This window comes from Podarcis raffonei, chromosome 6 (genome assembly GCF_027172205.1).
Source record: "Podarcis raffonei isolate rPodRaf1 chromosome 6, rPodRaf1.pri, whole genome shotgun sequence".
NCBI classification, from domain to species: Eukaryota; Metazoa; Chordata; class Lepidosauria; order Squamata; family Lacertidae; genus Podarcis; species Podarcis raffonei.
The window spans coordinates 64,727,316-64,744,937 of NC_070607.1; the positions used below are offsets into that span (position 1 = coordinate 64,727,316).

Below are 17,622 nucleotides of genomic sequence, written 5' to 3' on the forward strand. Positions count from 1 at the left end.
AGGTTGCCTGTTCTTGATGGGGTTTCATTCCCTCTGAAGGCGTGAGCATGTAGCTTGAGGGTACTGATGGATCCTTTGCTATCGCTTGACGCTCAGATGGCCTGGTGGCATGGAATGCCTTTCATTAGCTTCAGCTGGTGGCCCTATCTGGACAGAGAGAGCCTAACTCCAGTTGTCTATGCTCTGGTAACCTCTAGGTTAGATTACTGCAATGTGCTATATGTGCGCTGCCTCTGCAGATGGTTCGGAAAATTCAGCCGGTACAGAATTCAGCAGCCAGGCTGCTGACCAGGGCAAGATAGTTTGAGAATATTACACTGTTCCTGGCCCAACTGCACTGGCTGCCAATTAGTTTCTGGGCCCAATTCAAAGCACTGGTTTTGACCTATAAAGCCTTAAATGGTTCAGGACCGCAGTGCCTCAGGGAATATCTCTTCCTATATGAACTGACCCGGACCCTGCAGTCATCATCTAAGGCTCATCTTCGTGTGCCTCCTCCACAAGTAGATACCAGATGGTGGCAACATGAGAACAGTTGTGGAATGCTCTCCCCTGGGAAGCTCACCTGGTGTCTTCATTAGTATCTTTAGGCACCATGCGAAAACATTTCTTTATAACCAGGTCGCCTTGGGCTGATAGAGCATTCTATGGTTTTTAAAAATGTATGGGGGGGCGCTATTGGTTTGGGGGGGTTTTATGTATTTTGACTTCTCATTTTGTATTTTTATGATGTGAACCACCCTGTGATTTTTGGACGGAGGGTAAAATACAAATTTAATAAAGAATAAGAATAATTAGCTAACTTGGAGCAGCCTCCTTACAAATGATGTCAGAGAGGCACACCAGAAAGACTGCCAGGTCAGAAATAGTACCCCGGAAATATTTTATTTTCAGCTTTGTAAAGGAGGAAGAAAAGTTAGCTTTGGAGTTGGGTTTTCTCCACCCCACCCCCATCCCATTTTGGGTATCAAGAATTCATTCTACCACATGGGAGACAAAGGGTCACATCTACACCATTTACAGTGGTACCTCGCAAGACGAAAAACTCGCAAGACGAAATAGTTTTTCGTTTTTTGAGTTGCTTCACAAGACAAATTTCCCTATGGGCTTGCTTTGCAAGACGAAAATGTCTTGCAAGTTTGTTTCCTTTTTCTTAAAACCGTTAATACCCAGGGTGCATTGCTTGAAGAGGTGCAGTTCCGTGCTTCGCAAGACAAAAAATTCGCAAGACGGAAAAACCCGCAGAACGAATTAATTTCGTCTTGCGAGGTACCACTGTATTTAAAGTGCTCCTATATCATTTTAACAGTCACTGCTTCCCCTCCCCTCCCCAAAAAAATAATCCTGGGAACTGTAGTTTAAGGGACTTGAGTACTATAGTCCTAGCAACTCCAGATATCCTTAACCTACAGTTAATTAGTTTCCAGGATTCTTTGAGGAAGCCATAACAGTTAAAGGTGGTATAAGACTGCATTAAATATACAGTGTGGGTGTAAACTAAATAAGGTACCCACAACAAATCTATTAATGAATCTTTTGCCTCTAATTAAAACAGATTAAACGAGGAGTCACAATTATAATTAAGCCTCCACATATGACACAGTAAAGGCATGCAGCTTTATTTTGCTTGCAAACTTACCTCCTGCATACATAACTGCCAACATAATGGAAGAGATCCAGGACACTTTGCTGCTAGATGCTTCGAAGATGATTTCTATCTCTTTAAAGAATACCGTGATGGATTTTGGGAATGCATAGGAAAAGCCTATAGAGATAAAGGCACCAACAACTACTGCCCAGCCCCACCCTCCTTCTGGTGGCGTGTATCCCACGGGGCCTCCAATTGCTGGTGGCATCTTGATTGAAGTGGTAGCAAATTCAACTAGAAATCAAAGATCTGTGAAGAAAACAGAGTAAGATCATTTGGGTTGCGGAAGCATTCCATTTTATTTTTTTCTAAGTCTCTTGAAATGAGACAACATTCTACAAGCTGAAACTTCCCTCTACTCCTACACAGAAGCTTTTGAGAGGAACACTCCATCTGAATGAAATCCAACATTTGAATTTTGACTCACAGGGCTGTTTTTTAAACAGCTGAAGAGTATAAAAACCCATAGAAATTAACACTAGCTTTAGGCTGTATTTGGATGCAATGCTTACACATGGTTTAGTGCTGTAAGAAAAAGCCTTGCCTCCCACTGGACTCCCACTGCCTCCTAAAGTGCAGTCCTAAAAAGTTGTTTGGAAGGTCTATGGGAGGCTACGGCCTCCAAACCCAGGCAAACTGTGGTTATTTATGATTAATGAAAACAAAGAAATCAGTTTCTTAACTGTGCTTTGAAGCTGGCTTCTTTTTCACCGACCATTGTGATTAACCACAGCTTGTACAGTGGTACCTCGGGTTAAGGACTTAATTTGTTCTGGAGGTCCATTCTTAACCTGAAACTGTTCTTAACCTGAGGTACCACTTTAGCTAATGGGGCCTCCCGCTGCCGCGTGATTTCTCTTCTCATCCTGAAGCAAAGTTCTTAACCCGAGGTACTATTTCTGGGTTAGCGGAATCTGTAACCTGAAGCGTCTGTAACCCAAGGTACCACTGTATGGGTTTGATGCTATGGCAAGCTGTGGTTAATTTAAGACAAAAAACAAAACTGTCCAAACTCCTCTTTGTGGCCACACTGGAGGGAAAGTGTGCGATCCCAGGGGGAAACAAGTTCATTCTCATTATGTAAAACAATGTTACAGCATTAAGTTCAAATCAGCATTTATTCTTTCTGGCAATTAGGTTTCTGAATTCCAGAACCAAATCGTATCAAAAGCTTCTTGTTTATGGGCATTTGCAATGCCAAGGCTGGATTTGAACAGCTCAAGGTTATGCCACCCTGAAACCCATGTCCATTTAAAGGCCAGAGACCACTACTGGCATTTCTTTCTTCTGAAGTTATTTACCTATTATAGGAAAAACTAGTTTATAAAATTTGCAAGCTTAAAAATATAAGGTTCGCTTTTTAGGATACATGGTCTGAGCAACTAGAAATAAAACAGAATAGATTAATTGTTGGTAATCTGGGATTTTCAAGTAAAATGAGTTAGTAAGAACTAGAAATCTCTGGTGAGTCTCTTTGTTCAGCATTTTCAAAAAGACTCTACGATAAATTATGATGTGAACCACCTTTTTTTTAGGATATATGGTTATATATATATATATATATATATATATATATACATACAGCCTTAAGAAAGGATGCAGGAGCTCACAGTACAAACACTGCTGTGAACCACCTTGAGATCTTTGCATGAAGGGCAGATACAAATTTAAACTTAAAAATATGAAAAATATAGATACTGTTCATGCTGGATAGCTAGGTCCTGAAGTCAGAGATAGTTACACAAAACTTCGGCAATAAAACAGATGCATGAAGTATAAATTACAAGCAAGGACAAGGACCTAGAAGTTGCATAATAGTTGCAAAAGTTTCTCCCACAAGACATATCAATTACAAAGCATTTGGCTGCTGAAATGGTTAGGAAATCATTGTATTTCCAGTCAACAGCATTAGTTCCAATGAGCATGACTTTCACAGAGGTTTATTTAGGCTACATCTTCTTAAAAGGGCCAACAATCAGCACATACCATCAATCAAAATTATGGGAACCAAAGAACAGTTGAGTTCAAGAGTGTTGGAGTGCATCCTGGGTTCACTACAAACATAGTGACACACCAATTCAAACCATGCTGCCCCACTTGACCACCATAACACTATCAAGTCAGCCTGGTTTATAAGAAACCATCCCAACCTCAGCCACAACAAAAGTTTGCATGAATCACACTTTGGACTGCTGGTGTTCAGCAGAGAGAATATCCTCTGGGGCTATTTCAATATAAACAACAACAACATGTTTTGAATTTTAATGTCTACATGTTCACTATCCCTTAGTATCACAGCAGAAAAAGCCACAAGTCCATATTCCTAAAAGGAGTAGAAGGAGGCAGTATGGGAAACTAACCCAGCACTTCAGTATTTTTTATCGCTTCTGCACAGCTATGACCACTTAATAAATAAAATTGTTTTTTAAAAAAGACAGAAGGAAATTGCACACACCTTTTCTTCAACTCTGCCTAAAACATTCCACATCCTATTGTCACTGTGCACCTTCTCCTATAACCCTTTTTCAATTATTGGGACTCCTATTGTTCTACATTAGTCCACTTAACATTTTCCATTTGGTGCTTTGAGGGACCCATTCTTAGCTACTTTGCCAGAAGCTCTCAGGATTCCTAATGGTCACTGCTCTCCATGGTAACATTGCCCAAGATTTTCTGAACTGACACCAGATACTCATCTATTGCCAAATGCTCTGCAATGCTGCTGTTGCTCACTATTTCCTGCTACGCCTTTTGGGGTCAGAGGAATCACATTACACTGGGCTCCTGCTGCTCTGTATCTGTATAGAGCTGTATACAGAAAGATTTCTCCAGCTACATTTCAGAAGTGGCAGACTCTCTCAGGGTACTCCTATTCAACCATGAACTGCTGTTGTGCTTAACAATGATCATTCCTCAAGCTACAGAACTTAACACAATCTAAGTGTTTAAATCTAAAACTTTTAACATGTCCGGAGAGCACACTAATTAGCTAAAACATTTTCTGGAAAGGTAAGAAGTCCTGTATTAGTATCAAATGAGTTCTCTTCATCCTTGATGTCAAAGGACTGCTTTCTAAATTAGATGGTAGATGGGTCTTAGAAGGTATCAAGACTCCAGAAAGAAAGGGTCTGAAAGGGCAAACCTGAAAGGAGAGACCAGAAGCTGAGACTGGGAGTGGGCAGGATTTTAAAGAACACATTTTCTGGTGTAGAAAGGTCCAAGAGCTCTAATACCAAACCCTTTACAGTCACTCTTGAAAAGAGCCCTGAAGGTCAGTAGACAAGTCTAAATTTAGCAGTGGTAGATAACAACAGAAAGTTCTGATAGGTGCTTATGTGCTTTGTATAGGCTTCTTGAGTTCTGAATTCCTGACTGTTTTGGAATGTACTGTATCTCATGCTGCAGATTTCCCACCATCATAGTGCCATTCTTGCCACTTTAGGGTATGCTGACGCCTTAATGGGTGCTGCAGCACACTATTTGTCAACATAACCCAATAACAATATTTGGCATCTTAACAGCATAAAAATTACTCCAAATATTATAAGCACTTAGGGATGAGGAGATCCATCAGAAGCACAGCATTCTGACCTCCCTCTCCCATTTTGGAGTCATTCAGGAGCAATTAATCAAAATGTGGAAGCAACAGGTATTTATTTTAACGGGGGGGGGGGAGAGATACTAATTCTGTAGCAAACTTTGTACCTCTGGTTTTCTGCGTGGAAAGGGGGAGGCATGAGCCGAGAGAGAACCAGAAAATGGTAAACTTTAGCCCCAGGTTCCCAAATTTACTGAGCCTGCACAAACTAACAGGCCTGCACAAACTTCAGTCTCAACTATAGTTATGTGTTTTTTAAATACAGTGGTACCTCAGGTTAAGTACTTAATTCGTTCTGGAGGTCCGTTCTTAACCTGAAACTGTTCTTAACCTGAAGCACCACTTTAGCTAATGGGGCCTCCTGCTGCCGCTGCACCGCCGGAGCACGATTTCTGTTCTCATCCTGAAGCAAAGTTCTTAACCCGAGGTACTATTTCTGGGTTAGTGGAGTCAGTAACCTGAAGTGTATGTAACCTGAAGCGTATGTAACCTGAGGTACCATTGTAAGCTCTACCAAAAGCTGTATCAAAAATCCTCACCATACTAGTACTCAAGTAGCCAAATCTCAAGAGGCAATGCAGCCCTCAAAAGAAAGAAAAGTTTGCCCACCCCTGCTTTATCAGATGGCTGCAGAAAAAGGATCTTTGTCTCAGAATTTAATTGTTGCTTAAGATCAGCCACATATATTATTTATTGCACATACTATTCCTAGCTAGGAAACTATTGCAACATTCAATGCGGTTTGTGAATTTAGTTTTAAGCCTGCTTCATGTTTTTTACATTTTTCATTAGGTTAGTTGAACTTTAAACTATGTGATTTTGACCATTATAGGCTTTTGTTTTGACGGCTTTATATTAAGATCTTTTACTTTAAGGAGGTTTGGGGCATTATTCTAACCACTATCTCCTGATAAAAATGATGCTTTTGTTCTTATATTTAACTTATTTTGATATCAAAACAATGCAGAACCAGAATTTACAATAAACCCCCCCCCCAAATAAAAATATTGGAACAGATTCCATGCAAACCTTTAAGATCATTTTTAATGCTTAGCAGCCGCTAGCCATATTGGTTTTACTGTTTTTAATCAAGACTACCACAACACATAATGACAATGCATACAGCCAAGTCACATTTGAACCTTAAGAAAGCATTCACAAGATGCACACTAACACAAAACCCTATTAACTATTCTCTCCAGCCCTCTTCCCATTGTGTATTAGATGATAGCAGTTGTTTTTACCTTCATTCACCAGTTAAGAAATCACAAGCAGAAGTCTTAATGCCAGCTAAGGTCAGTGTTCAAAAATCCCATTGTTCTAGGCACATTTTGTGACTGGGAATTTCACTGAGCTCTGGGCGCAGTACTGAGCCTAAGATTTTAGATTAAAACTGCAGAGTGGAAGGAGAAAGGAGGACCTTTTTCTGCCTCCCCACTTCCAGCTACACTCTGAAGACTGGAGAAGAGACCCTCTTAAGAATATTAAGGGGGTGGGCAGGGGAAGGACTAGACCGTGTGAAAAATGAACATAATATTTTAGCTGCAGTTCATTCATTTTCAGCTTTGTATTCTTGTTATTAAAAAGTGTGCCTAGACATTCCATTGTTGTGCCCACAACCTCGGTTTAAGGTGCCATTTAGCTCCTAGCTCTCATATCTCCGTTTCTAACACTATCTAAGGGACACAGTAGTCTGGAATACACCTCAGATTTTTGATACAGATACCCATAAGTATAATATGCAACAGACATCCTTGATCATTCCCAAGTTCTATTTTAAAAAAAAACATACATGGCAGTATGATGTACACAAGATGCTTTATGAAGTGATGAGATGCTCTTCATGTAGAAGAGATAGGCCTATTTTGCATATAGTTATGTACTGTACACAGTCATGTTCAAAGTGAGCTACTGATCAAAGAGCATTTAACACTAGGACTTTCCTGCACTACAGCTTGCTATAGATATTCTGCTTTACTTTCACTGCCCCTCTATCACTGCCTGATATCAAAAGGGCTGATATGTGAGGCAATTGCCTCATTTAGGGGGAAACAGCCCAAAGGCAAACTTTGAAAATGTCATTACTATACACATTTGAGGATCACAGCCCTGTTAAGTTGAGCTCACACTGCTTTATATTCATACCAAGCCATCCTGAATTCCACTTTCGGTCAGCTCCATATATTGACTCATAGTAAGTGGACATCATTATACGTTCCAGCAGTTGCACAGTTTTCTATCTCCTTTGGCTGAAACAGACCCTCCCATGAAGAGCTACTGTTTTTCTCCCTATACAGAGAATTTGTGTATGGGAAGAATGTATTTCATGAAGTAACTCTCTTTAATAACCACAGTTCTGTCAGCCATGCCAATGCATCCATTCTCTGCTTCAGGGTGGGAGATGAATAGTGCAGGCTCTTGGAAACTAACTAATAAACAGTTTTAGCAATGTTGCGGAGAGGCAGAGATATCTTCAACATCAGAGGGAAAACGTTTGCTGACCAAAGGTAACAATTTAGGAGACTTACTTCTGTGTTTACAAAAGAAATAAAGAGCTGTTGTCAGTCAGCTCAGCAATGCCCAACTACTTTTTGTACTTCCACTGAATCAGACACATTATTGCAAAATTGCAGTGAAGAAAAAAGCGCTTTATTAGGTGAGGTGTTGACCCACAGTTGTTAAAACTTGCTTATGGCTTAATGTGCCAAAGCATTGTCTCAGTAGCACTAAAAGGCAGGGAGCACCCATAAGGAGTACCTCGGTTTTAAATCTTCTTTTGCTGTGCAAATACTGACACACTGAATGCATTAGAAGTTTTCCTGAGCTGGTCAGAGTTTCAGTAAATTCAGCTCAAGTGACACTGTGCTAGTTTATTGCTTTAAGCCCCTAAGGCAAATTTGATGTATACACTGTTTTGCAGGCTTATTTCCATGAGTGTGGGGCTCATTTCCTTCTCCATCCTAATATGAAAGAGAAAAGGCAATAGCCAGTTCAGACAGCAACTTCTACATGCAAAAGTTTCCTTGAAGTTTAAAGCACAGCTTGTAAAGTCTCCAGCTTTGTTTGGAAAACACTGCTACGTGTCAGGCGTGCTTGGAAGTGGAATTCAGAGATACTAGCCAAGGATAGTTATTTTAAAAGCCACATTTACAGTAAATAAGATGGTTGAGTCAAATGTGATGCTGCAAATGAATAAAAAGCATTTTTCCAGGCTCTATGAATAGGGACTAAATGTTGGTACAGAGAGAAGAAAATTGAATTAATTCTTATTTAGGCAAGGAGAAGTATGGGTCATTCACCAAGTTTCTACTTCAATTAGGGTGTTGAAGCAAAGCAGAAATTCCCAGGATGTTGCACAAATTCCCAGGATGTTTTTTTAACTGTGCCACTTTATGAAGAAGCAAACTTTATAATTGTAGAATTACACAGCACTTTCAAAGTACTGTAAATTCAGCAACATAATTATCTGACATAGGATTCTCTTTACAATTCTTTATGGAGGACACAGTAACAATTTTCTCATATCTAAGTCCAGGAAGGAACGTTCAGCTCCACATCTTGGAAACACGCAGTTGTGTTTCCCACTCGCTAACTTACAGGACAGTGCCACCACAGAATATGGTATTCAAGAAAGCTGCTACCATCCATCCATTTATTTATTTTACATTAGATTAGATTTATATACCACCCTTCATCATAAGATCTCAGGGCAGTTCACAAGATAAAGTCCTACCTCACAAGGTTGTTGCAAGGATAAAATGGGGAGGAGAACTATGCATCCTCCCTTGAGCTCCTTGGAGGGCAGGGTGCGTTATAAATGTAATCAATAGTAAGATTTCTACCATCCCAGTGAGAATCATGATCACCATATGAGTAGTTAAGTCTCGTGTTCCTATGAGTTTTTCCATGGGATGGAATAATCTTGTTTATGGGAAGGAGTTAATGCTGTCACCCAGTAATAGAGATAGTGCAGCACAAACCTACACAGGTTTATTCAGAAAATGGCCCCCACTGTGCTTGGTGCGGCTTGGGGTTAGGAAAATATGCACAGGATTACAATGCTGAGAAAACACATGCAATTCTTAAGGCTGGGGATAACTAAATGCAGTCTTCTACCCTGCCAGCAGGAGCCCTACCAGGTCATTAGAGGAGCAAACAATGCACTTCCTCTGTTCATTTGCAGGGTTCCAACACACACACACACACACACACAGCAACAATTTCCCTCCCATGTACAACAATTAGAAGGAAACAAACACCAACAGCTCCTAGGCTAGGATAATGTTCCCCTGGTTTAGGGGGTTTATTGTGGAGAGGGGCACTGGGAAGAAATTTGACCCAAGCCTCCCTGCTCCCCCGCAGCTTGCCTCCAGCACACCACCTTTTTGCCTTGCCCTACTTACCTCTGAGTTCCATTGCCACTCTCCACCCTCAGAGAGATCCCACATGTCCTACTCCCCCCCCAACCTACCTTCCAAGGGACCTTGGAATTGCAGTGCCCACTGACTAAATCTGCATGCATCTGCATACAAACAAAGCTGTTGGGAAAAAATATCCTTTGTTTCCTTGTTACAGTGGTACCTCGGGTTACAGGCGCTTCAGGTTACAGACTCTGCTAACACTCAAAACCAAAATATTAAAATAGTTACATATTGTTTATAGATCCACTGTATATTTATCTGGTCAGAATTATTAAGATAGGCCTAAACACAATTTAGGGGATGCGGGTGGCGTTGTGGGTTAAACCACTGAGCCTAGGGCTTGCCGATCAGAAGGTCGGCGGTTTGAATCCCCGCAACGGGGTGAGCTCCCATTGCTTAGTCCCTGCTCCTGCCAACCTAGCAGTTCGAAAGCACGTCAAAGTGCAAGTAGATAAAAAGGTACCACTCCGGCGGGAAGGTAAACGGCGTTTGGTTTGCCAGAAGCGGCTTAGTCATGCTGGCCACATGACCTGGAAGCTGTACGCCGGCTCCCTCGGCCAATAAAGCGAGATGAGCACCGATACCCCAGAGTCAGTCACGACTGGACCTAATGGTCAGGGGTCCCTTTACCTTTACCTAAAAACAATTTACTACTATTGTCGCTGGTTTCTGAGAACACTTGCCCATGTACATCTACATTGTACAATCTTGAATGCCAGAAACTGATCTAACAAACATCACCACACAGATGCAAGGAAGCTAAGGAACACCAAAGCCTGTACCAGATGAACAACTGCTGACCAGCATGAACATGACACACCTGTTCGGGCAACTGTAATGTTTTTCCAGCTCCTCTGTGGTGCAGAGGGAAAGAGGTGCAAGTATGAAGTACCTCTCTGTCACCAAATGTTTTATCAAAATCCAGCCAGTGTCACTTGCTCCTTCATTAAAATCTTTGCAAATTACTACCATATTTATTAACAGCTAGTAAACACCTGATCAGTGCAGGTACACAAACACACATATGAGCAGCCTTCATCAGGGCCCAATACCATATTTAGTTGCATCATTTTCTCTAGAGAGATAGTGTTGTCCTGCATTTGTCAAGTATTTTGCTCCTGAAGCTTAGCTTTGTTTGGACCAAAGTTTCCCAAAGCTCCAGTAGGTGTTAGCTGTACATAAGCCAGCTATTGAACATGGAGCATAACATGCCCATCTCCAGGGGCCCAGCTGTGCATGCCATTCACAGCCTTGACTTGCAGTAATGTTACATAGGCACCGCTCATAACATTGCTCCATAACTTGGCTGAACAAGTGGAACAGTTGGAAATTTTAAGTCTCTGACCAGGCCTATATATTTTAAAAAACAACCGAGCATATAAACTTGCAAGCATTAAACCTGGAGAAAGATATTTCAGCAGTAATACCCAGGCCTCTGCTAAAAAAGGGAGAGGGTCTCCATGGAACCTCATACACTGGGAAGTTACAGAACAATGTCTAGCTTCTCCTTTCTAGTCAGAAGTCATTATAATAAGCTATGGCCAAGCAGCTTCAGGCACTCATGGATGGAATGGGATTTTGGCTGGACTTCAGGGCAGAAAGTGCCTTTGTCTTCCTGGTCAACACTCTGTATTGGTAGATAGGGGAAACATGGACCAGTTACAAGCCAATTGTGCAGATGAAGTGCAGGGGTTCTGCAATGCTTCCGCTTCTATTTTTCCAGAAGGTTGACCTTGAAGGTGGTGCTAAGAGACTGATGAGGCTGTTCCTTTTCATGGGAGAGATCCAGCGAAGTTCCACAGGGATCTTTTATGAGGCTAACTGTATCTGGGAACTGGAGACAAGTCTATTTGGTATGCTCCCTTCTTGTATTCTCATCAAAGACAGGGGAGTCAGTGGCTTCCCTGAACATCTTTCTAAAGTCTAGTAGCGGACTAGATGAGTGAGATACTCAATCCAGACTTATAACCGTTGGCGCACTGGCTAGAGTGGCAGTATATATGCTGATCTTGTTTGATGTCACAGTTGCTTAAAAATCAGATTCACAAACCAGGAATTCTCTAGGTCCAGGTTTGCCCCTGACATCCAAAGCTGTAAGTGATTTCGTAGGTTTGCTTCCTGGATACTACTTTGTTCCACTAGCTATAATTTTGTTTCCAGCCAAAATTAAAGGTGCAGGCCAACAAATTTAAGTCCAGCTATGCATCTTCATATCACACACACAGAGAGAGAGAAACCATTGGCATTGAGCGACAAGACCCTTCTGTAGGTGTCACCAGATTTTGAAGCAGTTAGTTGCTACCAGAAACAGGGCTTTTTCCAGTGCCTACCCATTGAGAAAGGTCTCCTGAAAAAGCTTGGCCAGATTTGCTCTACTGGCCCATTCAAGGTCATAAGCATTTTCAGCTTTTTATATAAACAATTTGGCCACAATGTACACGATGCAAGTTGCTCCATTTGCTTTATTTCAAATTATGGCTATGAAGTCCACCCTAATTAATTATTGTTGGATTTGGGAGAGTCAATTTAATTGCAAGGATTAAACTAAAAGACATTGGAATCAATATATACCAGACACTGGCAGTAGTATCAAAATAATTAAAACATGAAAACATATCTAAAGTTTTACTGGAGTGGGTAAATAACAAACTCTGTTCTATATGGCAAGCAAGGTCTTTCTCCTATCAGTTCATAAAGCAATTACCCTATACTGCCTCTGCTGCACAAGATTGGTTTACATAGTGCTTCTGAATAGGTTTAAATGCCTTTTATCTGGCTATGTGCAGTTTTCAAATGGAGCTGTGTCACCACCCTATCTACAGAGGAAAACCTCTCCCCAGTTAATTGGATAGGTTAAAAAAACTGTAAGGCAGTTAAAAGGGGACAAACTTCTTCCTCAACAGGAAGAAAACATCTGAACAGAACAAAATCTCAACAGTATTTATCTGAAGAGGCACAAGCTTAAATAAAGCTCATCATAGTCACTTTCCCCTCTTGTTTCATCTGACAAAAATAATTTGTTTCAAGTGGAGTTTTGCTCAGTCCCCTTGGCTAGAAGAAAATCTGGCTCTGCCTGGTATACGTGACTATCTGGGGCTTGCAAGGGCTCAGCACCACACAATAGACAATTGAGGGCCTCCTTGGTTATTGCAAAGCTCACAGGGTGAACTAAGGTCAGCAACAGGCAGACAGAGAACTACTGAGGGTTTTTCAACTAGTGGAAACGATACAACATTCCTTTTCACATCAGCCACAGCATATCCCATAAGCAACCTGAAAAAAGAGATGTTCTTTGTGTGGTCAGTCTCTGAACTTGGGTAAAGGAAAGGCAGAAGACTGATAGACTTCTACAAAAGTGGCAGTAGTGCCTCTCCTTTACAAGAACAATGCAATTTGTCAGCACTTTAGATTAGATTCATAGCAGGTAAATATGTTTTTTAGGCCATCCAATATGACACTTAACAGTGACCAAGCTTTCCAGTTTTCCTGCTGGACGTTAATCTAAGCAGGAGTGGGGAGGAAAAAGGTGGCTTGGTGTTAAAATTGGTCTGTCTTAAGATGAAGTGTAGGAAGAACAACCTTAATAGATTAGGCCAGTGGTTCTCAAACTTTTTAGTCCAGGCCACACTCTCAGAATAAAAATTTGCTCGTGCCAGACTCAATTTTTTTATTGATGAGAAATACCATACATTGGAAAAGGAAAAGAAACAACTCCTGGCAGTGCTTGATTTATAACACAGAACACAACTACCCGTATTTTTCGCTCTATAGCACGCACCCGACCATAACACGCACATAGTTTTTAGAGGAGGAAAACAAGAAAAAAAAATTTCTAAACGAAACAGTGGATGTATGATTTTTGTGGTTCATGCTGTGGCCACAGACATGTGATCTGACGGTGAGTTTGGGGTAGCCCAATGCAAAAATCCTGAGGATCCATGTGGATCCATGCTTTGTAACCACGTTTTTGCACCACTGCGGCCCCAGGCAACAGTGGGTGCGTGATTTTTTTGGTGCAAGCTGTAGCCATGGACATGCTATGTGATCTGATGGTGAATTTGGGGTGACCCAGTGAAAAAATCCTGAAGATCCATGTGGATCCGTGCTTTGTAACCACGTTTTAAGTGGGGAGGGAAGGAAAAGCACTCAAGGGACAAGGAACACGCGTGGGGTGGGTGGAGAAGGATGCTGTTAATAATGCAGAAGAGGGGTATAAGAGGAGAAGGCTCCTCTCCTCTCCCGCTTTGCTCCTTTAAAGCAAGCAGGCTCTGCTTCTCTCCCTCCTCCCCGGCTTGCTGAAAAACTTTGCTGCTATTTAGCCAGCTGAGTGGGGAGGAGAGAGGGACAGAGAGCCTGCTTGCTTTAAAGGAGCCAACCGGACAGGAGCCGCTTACACTCGTGTAAGCGGCTCCTCTCCTCTCCCGCTTTGCTCCTTTAAAGCAAGCAGGCTCTCTGTCCCTCTCTCCTCCCCACTCAGCAGCTCTTCTCCCGCTTTGCTGTTTCAAAGCGAGCCACGGAGGAGGGAAGGAAGGGGAACCATGGATCCTCTGCTCACGACTGCAGCAGATTCCCCCGCCATCCGTAGGCATTCACTCCATAACACGCACAGACATTTCCCCTTACTTTCCAGGAGGAAAAAAGTGAGTGTTATGGTGCAAAAAATACGGTACTTTATAATATGACCATGGGACATCCAGAAAGTATCCCCGGATTCATTGAAAAAAATATGGTAAACTTATTCTAGAACAGAGATGGGGAACCTGTGACTTTACCGCTCAAAATCCCAGAGTACTAGCCAGTAACAACTGGAGCACCACAAGTCCCCCATCCCTCTATGAGAGATTAATTTGCACATATTTGTGCAGTGCTGGTTGTTGCTAAAATGGCACTACTTTTAAGGAATTGCATATACTTCCTTCAAACAGCATCTGGAACAACTATTTACTCCTCAGCCAATTGAAACCAAAGAATTAGATCACAGTATAAGCCAGATTCTGTTAAAATATCAAACGATTTCTTGAGAAGCAAAAAGGAGCTATTTATTTGTTGGTTGTTTTGGGCATCATCTGTACTGCCAGAACATATAAACTATAACTGGTCCCTCAAAAACTTCTGCATAAAAAGAAAAACCAAACTCTTTGAATTCTCCACTTATGTTGCTGGACAGTGCTGAGATACTTTATTTAAACAGTGCTCTAAGAATTCAGAATATATTGATTCTAATGGATTAGTATATTTTTAAAGATTATCTACATACTATTTTATAAACGTCTTGAAATGTTGTTGTAGGTCCCATCCCCCCCCCCCCGGGATAATAAAATTGGATGTTTATGAGGGTGACAAGGAGTTCCTCCATCTAGTACATGTAATGCACTATAAAATGTATATTTTAAGGAGGGTGAGGAACAGGTTCACAAATGCTTATTTAAAATGCTCTCCCCTGGCTTAAAAACAAAAAATGCAGAAATGGGGCGGAACGGGCTTATGGATAAACACACAAGTGGCACAGACCAAAAGTTTCATTTAGCAGCCTTCCAAGCAAGGTAAAGGTAAAGGTACCCCTGACGGTTAGGTCCAGTCGCGGACAACTCTGGGGTTGCGGCGCTCATCTCGTTCTATAGGCCGAGGGAGCCGGTTTTTGTCCGCAGACAGCTTTCGGGTCATGTGGCCAGCATGACTAAGCCGCTTCTGGCAAACCAGAGCAGCGCACGGAAATGCCGTTTACCTTCCCACCGGAGCAGTACCTATTTATCTACTTGCACTTTGATGTGCTTTTGAACTGCTCGGTTGTCAGGAGCAGGGACCGAGTAACGGGAGCTCACCCCATCGCAGGGATTCGAACCGCCGACCTTCTGATCGGCAAGCCCTAGGCTCAGTGGTTTAGACTACAGCACCACACGTGTCCCAGCCTTCCAAAGTTATGCTTAAACATCCCTCTCAGGGACACCTCTAAATTCATACTTCTATGGTAAGTGTACAAATCTTGAGTTGGGAACACTAACAGTTTGATGCCAGGCAGCATTAGAAACTGAGATGTGAAAGCTAGGAGCTAAATGGCACCTTAAACCAAGAATATGGCTGCAATAACGGAACGTCTAGGCTTACTTTTTAATAACAAAAATACAAAGCTGAAAATGAATGAACAGCAGCTAAAATATTATGTTCATTTTTCACAGTCTAGTCCTTCCCCTGCCCACCCCCTTAATATTCTTAATAGGGTCTCTTCTCCAGCCTTTAACTAGTAGCTGGAAGTGGGGAGGCAGAAAAATGTCCTCCTTGCCTTCCACTCTGCAGTTTTAATCCAAAATCTTAGGCACAGTAATGTGTCCATTGCTCAGAAACTGCTTGCGCTAATGAAATTGCCTATCACAAAATGTGCCTAGAACAATGAGAGTTTCAAACACTGATGCTAGGTGATTTTAGTACTAAAATGCACAGGGGGGAAAACTCCACACAACTAAACTCACATCTAGGTGCCAAGATATGTAAGTTAGTCAAATTTGTTCTACAGCAGCATTTCAGATAGTGGGCCTTGGGCTACTTTCAGAATCGTTACTTACAGTGCCACAGCCCTGCTTCCTCATTTGCCTGTTCCCCTGCTCTCCCAGACATGCCTTAGTCCTGCTACAGTGGTACCTCTGGTTACAAACTTAATTCGTTCCGGAGGTCCATTCTTAAGCTGAAACTGTTCTTATCCTGAGGTGCACTTTCGCTAATAGGGCCTGCCTCTGGTGCGATTTCAGTTCGCATTCTGGGGCAAAGTTCGCAACCAGGAGCAGCTACTTCCGGGTTAGCGGAGTTCGTAACACGAGGTACCACTGTGTTGGGACAGCACCTCCTTGCATGCTGTGAGAGGAAAGGGCCAGAGAAAGCGTTCAACTTATAGCAAGTGATAAAAAGTTAATATGTAACAGCAGCAAACAGGAACAACAGACAGGGAATGGTTAAGGGGATGCGAGGGGAAAGAAGTTATACAAGAAAGAAGTGAATGTAAAATGACCAGGAAGGAAAGAAGCTGACACTGGGGGAGAGTGGGTGTTAAGGTACAAAATGAATGGGAAGAGAAGAAGCTTCATGCGGTGGGAGAATCATATGGGGGTAGAAAGGGAAAAATAGAGCTTCTGGATTAGCAACTATGCCTAAAATGAGGAGGCTGCCACAAGAACTGCAGAACAAATGACTGTGCTTTTCATGAGTTGCCAGAGGGAAAAGATGGAACAGATATCAGTAGGAAATGATTATTATGCCAAACGCTTCTTCCATCTGCCACCACTGGCTGCCCCACTGACAGCGGCTTGATGCGCCCCATCTCTATCTCCTCCCACTCAATCCATCAGTGGAGGTGACTCTGCTTCGTCTCCTCCCCCCAACGCCCATCTGATCTGCACTCACCCCACCTGCAGGATCTCCGCAGCTGCTGCTTCCCACATCCCCAAGCCTGATCTACACACACCCCACCCGTCTGATCTCTTGTGTTTGCTCCTTCACTCATCCCCATGCCTCCAATCTCCAATTTCAGACATTGTGATATATTGTGATGCTTAGCTGCTGATATATCAAAATGTTGAAAACCAGATATCGCTCAGCCCTAATCTGTTATTATTTTTGCATACCTAAAATTGTTGCTCATTATCCTTTGCTTATTATCCATTGTTTTGCTTCAAAAATTGCTCTGCAGAGGTAACTACCAGAGAGTTATCAAAATTTTCAAAAGTAGGGGGTCTGTGGCTTGGCTTTTGAAAAAACAGAGGTCCTCAGTAATTAGCTAATTGGGAACCATTGACCTAGATAATAATGAGGTCCTAGAAGAGGAAGACTGTCACAGAAGCTAACCAAAGGAATGAGGGCAAGAGAAGGCAAACTGGAAAAACGGAATAATCAGAGGAAAGGTGCACACAGGTAGGAGCTGCAGGTGAGAGAGGCTGAGGTTCATGTGAAGTTTTAAAAGCATGTGA

General features: G+C 42.1%; 1 protein-coding gene across 3 annotated transcripts in view; it reads right to left on the reverse strand.

Annotated features, from left to right (window-relative positions):
• SLC16A1 (solute carrier family 16 member 1) overlaps nt 1–17,622 on the reverse strand; it is a 40,702-nt gene that overhangs the window by 12,206 nt on the left and 10,874 nt on the right. For all 3 annotated transcript variants that reach the window (XM_053393511.1, XM_053393510.1, XM_053393512.1), the window contains exon 2: nt 1,640–1,897. In XM_053393511.1, the coding sequence (XP_053249486.1) occupies nt 1,640–1,856 (217 nt within the window). In that variant the 5' untranslated portion in view covers nt 1,857–1,897. The remainder of the gene's footprint in view (nt 1–1,639; nt 1,898–17,622) is intronic.